Source organism: Miscanthus floridulus, chromosome 12, assembly GCF_019320115.1.
Source record: "Miscanthus floridulus cultivar M001 chromosome 12, ASM1932011v1, whole genome shotgun sequence".
In the NCBI taxonomy this organism is placed as follows: Eukaryota; Viridiplantae; Streptophyta; class Magnoliopsida; order Poales; family Poaceae; genus Miscanthus; species Miscanthus floridulus.
Window position 1 is genome coordinate 75,257,045 of NC_089591.1, and position 8,567 is coordinate 75,265,611.

An 8,567-nucleotide genomic window follows, 5' to 3' on the forward strand; every position below is an offset into this window, starting at 1 on the left:
TTGACCGTTCTTCTTATTTAAATTTTATATAAATAATAAAATAAATAAATTATTACTAAAGTATCTCTAATGATAAAATAAGTCATAACAAAATAAATAATATTTATATAAAAATTTTGAATAAGACGAAACGGTCAAACAAGAAGTCTAGACGTAAAAAACGACACTTTCAATTGGACGGATGGAGTAGTATTGAGCATCTTAGACCATACATCCTCTACCTTTGACATGACCAATGAAAACTGCCTGGTTTCAGATGTTGGCCTCAAAAGAAATCCATAACATAGTACACCATGAAATTTCTTGAGCTACCACAACAAACAACATCACTAGTGGCGACAGCAATGACAAGACTTCTGTACCTTCCAGCCCTGACCTCCATGCTCCTTTGCCTCACAACATCCGCCGCCGGCGCTGCATCTGACACGCTCAACAACGGTGGCAACGTCACCGATGGTGCAACGCTGGTCTCATCCGGCAGCACCTTCACCCTGGGCTTTTTCTCCCCGGCCGGCGTGCCAGCCAAGAGATACCTTGGCATTTGGTTCACCGCGTCCCCGGATGCCGTCTGTTGGGTGGCCAACCGCGACACCCCCCTCAACAACACCTCGGGCGTACTGGTGGTCGGCAGCACCGGGAGCCTTCGCCTTCTCGATGGCTCTGGCCACGCCGCGTGGTCTTCCAACACGACGACGAGTAGTTCCGCTCCAGCCGTGGTGCAGTTGCTCGACTCCGGCAACCTTGTCGTGCGCGAGCAGAGCAGCGGTGACGTGCTCTGGCAGTCGTTCGATCACCCATCGAACACCTTGCTCGCCGGCATGAGAATCGGCAAGGACCTGCAGACTGGCGCGGAGTGGTCCCTCACGTCGTGGCGTGCATCGAACGACCCGACGACCGGGGAGTACAGGCGTGTGATGGACACCATGGGGCTCCCGGACATCGTCTCGTGGCAAGGAAACGCCAAGAAGTACCGAACGGGCCCCTGGAACGGCCTATGGTTCAGCGGCGTCCCGGAGATGGCGAGGGTGTCCAACTCGGATCCGTACTCCAGCCAGGTCGTCGTCCGCCCCCACGAGATCGCATACATCTTCAACACCTCGGCCTACGCGCCCTTCTCCTGCCTCGTGTTGAATGAGGTCGGCGTGCTGCAGCAACTGGCGTGGGATCCGACCAACCTGGTGTGGAACGTCTTCTCGCAGTCGCCGAAGGACATCTGTGACGACTACGCCAAGTGCGGCGCTTTCGGCCTGTGCAACGTGAACTCGGCGCCCACGCTGTTCTGCAGCTGCGTCGTGGGGTTCAGCCCCGTGAACCCCTCGCAGTGGTCCTTGAGGCAATACGGAGGCGGATGCCGGAGGAACGTGCCGCTGGAATGCCACGGCAACGGGATGACGACGGACGGGTTTATGGTGGTGCGGGCAGTGAAGCTCCCTGACACGGACAACGCGACGGTGGACATGGGCGCGACGGTTGAGCTGTGCAGGGCGAGGTGCCTCGCCAACTGCTCCTGCATCGCCTACGCCGCCGCCGACATCCGAGGAGACGGTGATGGCAGTGGCTGCGTCATGTGGACGAATTACATTGTTGACATCCGGTACGTAGACAAGGGGCAGGATCGTCTCTACCTGAGGTTGGCCAAGTCCGAATTTGATATAGGTAAGCACCAATTTCGTTTGTATTAAAGAGAAATCCTATATTTTTTTCTAGGTAAATATTCTTGCATAAGATGAATCATCCAGCCTCCTAAAAGTTTCTGGCTCTGCTACTTCCTATCAGCTGTAAACCTGTTTCATCATCTGTTCGACAAATTTATGCAGTTAAAAAGAAGAGGAGGGTTGTGGCAAAGATCGTGCTTCCAGTCACAGCATCTCTGCTAGCAGCCATGGCTGCAGGCATGTACCTTGTTTGGATATGCAAGCTTAGAGGTAAACACACTTTGCTACAAGAAAGTCTTGTCTTTAGTTTTTTGGGCGTTTTCTTTTTTCAACAGTTCTTAGAACATGGGTTTGCAAGTTTTAAGTTAGTCCCCCTGGTGGTCTCCGTTTTCAGTGCTTTCTTTCCTTTTTGTAGTTTTATATGCTTCTCCGGGGGACGGCGTGTCGCTTTGTAAATAACCTTGTCCTTTTTATTCTACTAATAAAATCTCGGCAAAGCTTTTGTCGACCCTTCCAAAAAAAATCATAGTGCATATATTAGATAATCTCCCTGAGATTAATTGACTACTGGAGGTCTCTGTTAGAGTAAACTAGGTGAATTCCCCGCGCATTGATGCGGGGATTTGTTGGATAATTATAGAGATAAATTATATAAATTAGAATGATAATGAAAGATACATACGGAGTATAGCACTATTTAGAAACTCACACAGCGAGTTATTAATAGTTGATCACTGGCGGTGGCAGATAGTAGTTTAGTAGTAGTTTTTGACTCAACTGGATAATGATTCCATGAGAACCTTCAGATTCCATTGCAAAGGATGTGAAAGTGCATAGTTATTTTGAAAAATAGTTTAGCTCTTCATCCGTATGAGAACAGTTAGCGGCTGACCATATATAGATCATGACTTGAAGTTCGAAACCTGGAACAAATCAAAGATTCAATTAAACTCTGTTGGGGATAAAAAATTAAAAGAGATATTATCATGGAAGAAACCAGAAAAAGTAATACTAAACAATTATTTGTTCTGATAGAGTGATAGGCTTAAAAACAATGAGGATCTCGTTGTCCAATGAAAAGCGAAAGTGGACAATGAATTACGACCTCAACAACTGACGGCAGCAATGGTCGACGGAATAGCAGCCATGGGCCATGGCTGGTCGATCGTGCGGATTGATCTGCAGCGTCTTCTCGTCGCCTCTCTTTCTCAAGTTCTGACGACATGCTGAGCGTGCACTCTGCGTTCCCGTCCTGCCTCCAACTCGCGACGCGGCATGCTCGCACCTTGTGAACCCCAGTAGTCCCGGCGCCGCCCGCCCGCCCGCATTGCACGCTCGCTCTCTCGCGGGAGGTGGGAGAGACCCGTCTATCGCTATGCCTCGAGCCACTAAGCCTGGCCGACCGGTGCCGGGTGGGGCAGGGCACTGACTTGGCATCTCCCAACCCCGCTGCCCACCTGCCGTCTCCGCACAGCGCTGGTTCATGCATTAGATCGCTGGATGAGCACACGCAAGCAAACACCTTGCCGGCTTGCTTGTGTATTATATACCTTGGAAAAGCCAAAGTGACGGGACTTTTCAGATCCAGCAGCGGAGCCAGTTTTGCTGCTGGTCACCCCCTAGTTATAAACACCATTGAAACACTACGGTGAAGGAATAAGAAACGGGCAGTTTCCAATCGGCAGCGTGTAGAAAGTACTAAATTGCTGATGCTTAGTGGATGAAAACTAAATGGCTGATGCTTAGTGGAAGAAAACACAAACCTTGCATGCATGCTTAGGTAGTGTTTGGTTGGTGGGATATGGTGGGATGGGGTGGGATGGTACTTGTTTTCAGGCTGTTTGGTTGGGAGTCACATAGGAATGAGGACGTCCCCGAAGGGAATATTCTGCCGATATGCGGGATGCCCCCGTAACCAAAACTTGAGGGGACGAGGAGGGACGAAGTGGGATGAGCAGCACGCGCACACTTGGGAAAGAGAGGGGCGCGCGAGGACCAGGTCAGGTGGGGCGGCGACGGTGGCGTGGATTGCTCCTGAGTGAGCACCGGCGGGCGGGGGAGGCGAGATCCGGCAGTCGGGGAAGCGAGCTCCAGCTGTCGGGCGAAGGAGGTCAGATCCAGCGGGCGGGCGAGGGAGACGAGCTCCATCAGCACCATGCACAGCGTGGCCCCGCTCATCTTCGCCGTCGGCTGCGGGCGCGACAGCTGCTATGGCGGCCGGGCTCGCTGGGGAACGAGGAGCGGGGCGGGCTCGCTGAGGAGGAGACGCGGGGCGGCCTTCCTGGGGAAGGAACGAGGAGCGAGGCGGGCTCCAGCTCCAGCACGTGGCCGGGCGGGTGAGCTCCAGCCCCGGCACCGGCGCGCGGCCGGGCGGAAGAGCGCGGCTGGGCGAAGAGCAGGCGCGCCCAACTCCGGCGGGCAAGCAGCGCCCCTGGGATGAGCCGCGACGGGGAAGGCGAGCGCAGGCAGCGAGAGGTGGCGCATGTGGGTGAGCTCCGGCGCCAGCCATGCCGCGCGGTTCATCTCTGCCGCCAGCCATGCCGCGCGGGCGAGGAAGAGGCGGCGGCGCGCGTAGGCCCGGCGGAGCAGGGGGAGGAAGAGGAAGAGTGAGCGAGGCGTCGGGAGAAAGAGATAAGGAGAGAGAGAGAGAGAGGAAGAGATAAGGAGAAGAGAAGGAAAAAGAAAGAAAAAACTTATAAATGGGTCCCACTTGTCGGTAGCTCATCCCACTTTTTATGTCTCTTAACCAAACACAAAATGGGTTGATCCCGTCCTTCGTCAACCAAACAGAAAATGGAGCCGTCACGTCCCATAAATCAGAGACAGGACCGTCCCACCCCACCTTGACTCCCAACCAAACGCTACCATAGTGGCCAGGGTGGAGGATGATGGATGGCTAGTGGGGTGTGGATGATATGGCTTAAGGAGATGCCAGAGAAATGAGTTAGTGGGGTTTTGCTTTATAAGAGTTATATAGATAGGAATAGTACCACATTGTGTACCCACGTGAGGTGTTAGTCGTATGTACCCTATATAATCAGCCTATAAGGCTCAATGCAATACATCCAATATTTCAGCAATTATATTCTCCTTCATGGCATCATTCGCCTTGGTTTCGATCCTAACCCTAGTCACCCCCGCTTTCGCACCGCGCGCCCCCGGGGAGAGGTCGATCTCCACCGGGGGCACCGCCCCCATTTAGGCGTCCGATCCTATTGATCTGGCTGGCATCGTCGTTGTCGCGCAGCAGATCGGGATCTCCCCTACGTCATCGCCAAGCCGCCGCCACCTCGTCCCCAGGCTCGTCGCTGGCTGTCGCCGTCAACACCTTCCTGATCTTCATCGCATGGAGGCAGATGGATCTCGTCCCGTCCCGTGCCACCGTGGTGGCGGCCAGGCCCAGCCACACGCCCCGACCCTGCGCTGTTGTGGAGGCAGCCAGATCTAGCGTGTCGCTGCTGTCGGGCGGATCTGCCCATCTCCACCACGTCAATCCGCGTCGGCGCCTTTCACCCCGTGCGTCCGCAACCCGCCGTGCGCCTTGCGCCACCCGATCGGGTCGCATCGCCGCCGTCTCGCTGGGTACACCCGATCCCCTGCTGTTGTATCTTTTTGGTTTGCCCAATCACTGATCGGGATTGAGTCGCCCACCGCCCGTCAACCTCGCGTGTACTACTCCGCCATCGGCATCAACTGGGCCATCGGCTGCTCTAGCACGCCATCAGCTGGGCCTATCGGCTAGGCCATCGGCTGTGCATCGGCCATCCTAGCACGGCTGCACGCCCTATCGGCTCGTCATCGACACCATCGCCGAGTACTACGCGCATCTTCTTCGAGCAACAGGGTTGTTGCTATGTCGCCACATTGGGCCATAGCATCGCCGCCCATGTGTCCGCTTCGCCGTTGCATCTACATCACCATCACCTGTGCATCGACGACTATGTTGCGCCATCTGTCTGTACAAGGTCTTCGTCCAGCTGATTGGGTCTTCGTTATCGAGCTGCCGCTACCCACGTCATCGCTGAGCCATGCTCGCCGGTTCCACCACTCGCGTCGTCGCTGAGCCCTGCTCGCCGACGCGTCACTACCGCACTGCTTCTTTTTCGTCTAGCACAACCACGTCGTTAGCGTCACTGTGGTTGGGGCCCTCTCCCTTCTACGCCTGGTATTGGCAACACCGATGTGTGCTTTCGTCCCCGACGCGTTCACTGCTTCTTCGTCGTCCAGCACAACCACGTCGTTAGCGTCACTGTGGTTGGGGCCCTCTCCCTTGTACGTCCGGTATTGGCAACACCGACGCGTGCTTTCGTCCCCGACGCGTTGCTGGGTCTGGCAAACCCAGCTTGCGCCTCGGCGCTCAGGCAGCTTGACTGCATCGACGGTCTCGTTCCCACCCCGTCTGCCTCGATTGCGTCGTCGCCTTTCTTCTACGTCCACGACGGCCCTGACTGCGTCGACTTCGGCATCGCCTCCTCCCAATACAACTGCCTCAACGCGTCTCCGTCATCACCATGGCGCCCCTTGTGCGCCTACAACTCCATCGACACGGCAACCCGACAACGGCTACTGCGCCCTCACGCTCGGCTACCTTGACATCGGCACAAAGGGCTACCGCCTTGCATGAGGAGTCATCGGCTTCTTCTTCAGCCGCAGCATACACGACGCATCCACTGTTATGACTGCGGGGGGATGTTCACTTTATCAGCTTCTTCTCCAGTCTCACCGTCTGCAGCGCTCCCGCTGTGACTGCGGGGGATGTTAGAGTAAATAGAAATAGTACCCCATTGTGTACCCACGTGAGGTGTTAGTCCTATGTACCCTATATAATCAGCCATGATGCCCAATGCAATACATCCAATATTCCACCAATTATATTCTCCTTCACTCTCCCCTAGTCCACTTTTTTTTATTGGAGTGCATATGTTAACATACCACGCTAATACGACTTTCTTGCAAGGCCCATGTGGAAACAATGGTAGTGGGGAGAAAGTAATGCTAGAGAGCACGTCAAATGAACTTGGCGACGAAGAAGATCTCGAGCTTCCATTTCTTAGCTTTAGAGATATTGTCTCTGCAACAAACAACTTTTCTGATGGTAACATGCTTGGACGAGGAGGCTTCGGGAATGTTTATAAGGTAACTATAATGAAATTCCTATACAACACAAGTGTTGTTCGAAATTTTTTATGTTTCCTGACTGATGAAATCATGCAGGGTATGTTGCCTGATAACAAAGTAGTTGCAATCAAAAGACTTGGTAAGGGCTCTAGACAAGGGGCAGAGGAATTCAGAAATGAAGTTGTTCTAATTGCCAAACTGCAACACAGAAACCTTGTCAGACTTCTTGGTTGCTGCATTCATGGAGACGAGAGGCTGCTGATTTACGAGTATTTACCAAACAAAAGCTTGGATTGCTTCATTTTTGGTAGTTAATCTCATATTTTCCAGAAATAAATAAATGTTTACCATGTAAAATTTGTCTGCTTACTTATATAGTACTACTGTACATATAGATCCTGCAAGTAAAAGAGCCCTCGATTGGCCAACAAGATTCAAGATAATCAAAGGAATTTCTAGAGGACTTCTTTATCTCCAACAGGATTCAAGGTTGACTATAATTCACAGAGATATCAAAACAAGCAACATACTATTGGATGCAGATATGAGCCCAAAGATATCAGATTTCGGTATGGCAAGAATCTTCGGTGGAAACCAACAAGAAGCAAATACTAATCGAGTTGTTGGGACATAGTGAGTAATCCATGCATCATGCTTGACATGTTTTTTATTTTGTTTTTTCCATTCTTTCAATTTGTTTATACTTAGTGCTAACTTTTTATGTAGTGGTTACATGTCTCCTGAATATGCAATGGATGGCGCCTTTTCAGTCAAGTCAGATACATATAGCTTCGGTGTCATACTCTTGGAGATTATAAGTGGTTTAAAGATCACTTCAACTCAGTTCACCAGCTTCCCTAGCTTATTAACTCAAGTAAGTGTTGTGCTATTCTTGAAATGTCCACAATTCAATAAAAACGTGCTGATATCCTATGAACTTGGTTGAATTGGTTCAGGCATGGAGCTTATGGAAAGATGGTAAAGCAATTGATCTCATAGACTCATCAATTGTTGGGACTTGCTCACCAGTTGAAGCTTTGCGATGTATCCACATAGGACTCTTGTGTGTGCAAGACAATCCAAATAGTAGGCCACTTATGTCATCGGTTGTGTTCATGTTGGAGAACGAAACCACATTACGTTCAGTCCCAAAGCAGCCCATGTACTTCTCCCAATGGTATTTAGAAGCCCAAGGAACAGGAGAAAATACAAATAGCTCCATGAACGACGCGAGTGTGTCAGTGTTGGAGGGACGGTGAATATTGGTGAGTGGTTAGGTTACATTTGTTTATTTATCAGTATATTGGGACAATAGTTTACAGTACAACTGATACGTCATATTTTTAGAACAGTCATTACATGATTATTAGGACACCCTGCTCCATATTGCATGGAAATGGAACTGTACTTATTTCAACAAAGCTAAGGCTAGCTTTGGTGGCATAATATATTGCACAAGACGACGTACACCTTGTGAAACTATTATCTGTTCTGAGAATACGTTGAGCATGTACATGCTGCAATATGTTTTCGTCTGTTCTGCCACCGGGTCTTGTTTGCCGTGCGAACTTGCATTGTTCTGAATGTCCGGTGACTGATGTACAGGCTGCCATGGTGAACGCACGAGCGTTTTGTACCCGGCGCGGTGACACTGTCACACTGGTTTTGTTTGTCTGACCGTGAGGTTGATTGGTCGAGTGATCGAGTCGAAGGCTCGAAACCTTGAAACTTCATTGTCCAGTGACGCCTTGGCACCGTGCCGCCGTCGACGGAACGGGTTGGCTAGCTGTTGGC

The 8,567-nt window shown here is 51.4% G+C and overlaps 1 protein-coding gene across 2 annotated transcripts; it reads left to right on the plus strand.

Moving 5' to 3' along the window:
• The first annotated feature begins 257 nt into the window (after positions 1 to 257).
• Positions 258 to 8,309, plus strand: LOC136497626 (G-type lectin S-receptor-like serine/threonine-protein kinase At4g27290). 2 transcript variants are annotated; one of them, XM_066493474.1, is made up of 7 exons: positions 258 to 1,656; positions 1,818 to 1,925; positions 6,613 to 6,791; positions 6,870 to 7,080; positions 7,169 to 7,406; positions 7,500 to 7,647; positions 7,730 to 8,309. In XM_066493474.1, the coding sequence occupies exons 1-7, from the start codon at positions 294 to 296 to the stop codon at positions 8,030 to 8,032; spliced, it is 2,550 nt and encodes an 849-aa protein (XP_066349571.1). In that variant the 5' UTR covers positions 258 to 293; the 3' UTR covers positions 8,033 to 8,309. The 2 variants fall into 2 exon arrangements, 1 of the variants encoding a protein (XP_066349571.1); XR_010769368.1 differs by having other exon boundaries at positions 276 to 1,656; positions 7,544 to 7,647; positions 7,730 to 7,869.
• Positions 8,310 to 8,567: the final 258 nt, after the last annotated feature.

Excerpts from the sequence above, each read along its gene's own strand:
- LOC136497626 (XM_066493474.1), top strand. The coding sequence starts at position 294 with ATGAAATTTCTTGAGCTACCACAACAAACAACATCACTAGTGGCGACA. Across the intron at positions 1,657-1,817 it reads CAAGTCCGAATTTGATATAG|TTAAAAAGAAGAGGAGGGTT; the intron begins GTAAGCACCAAT and ends AAATTTATGCAG. Across the intron at positions 7,407-7,499 it reads AATCGAGTTGTTGGGACATA|TGGTTACATGTCTCCTGAAT; the intron begins GTGAGTAATCCA and ends CTTTTTATGTAG.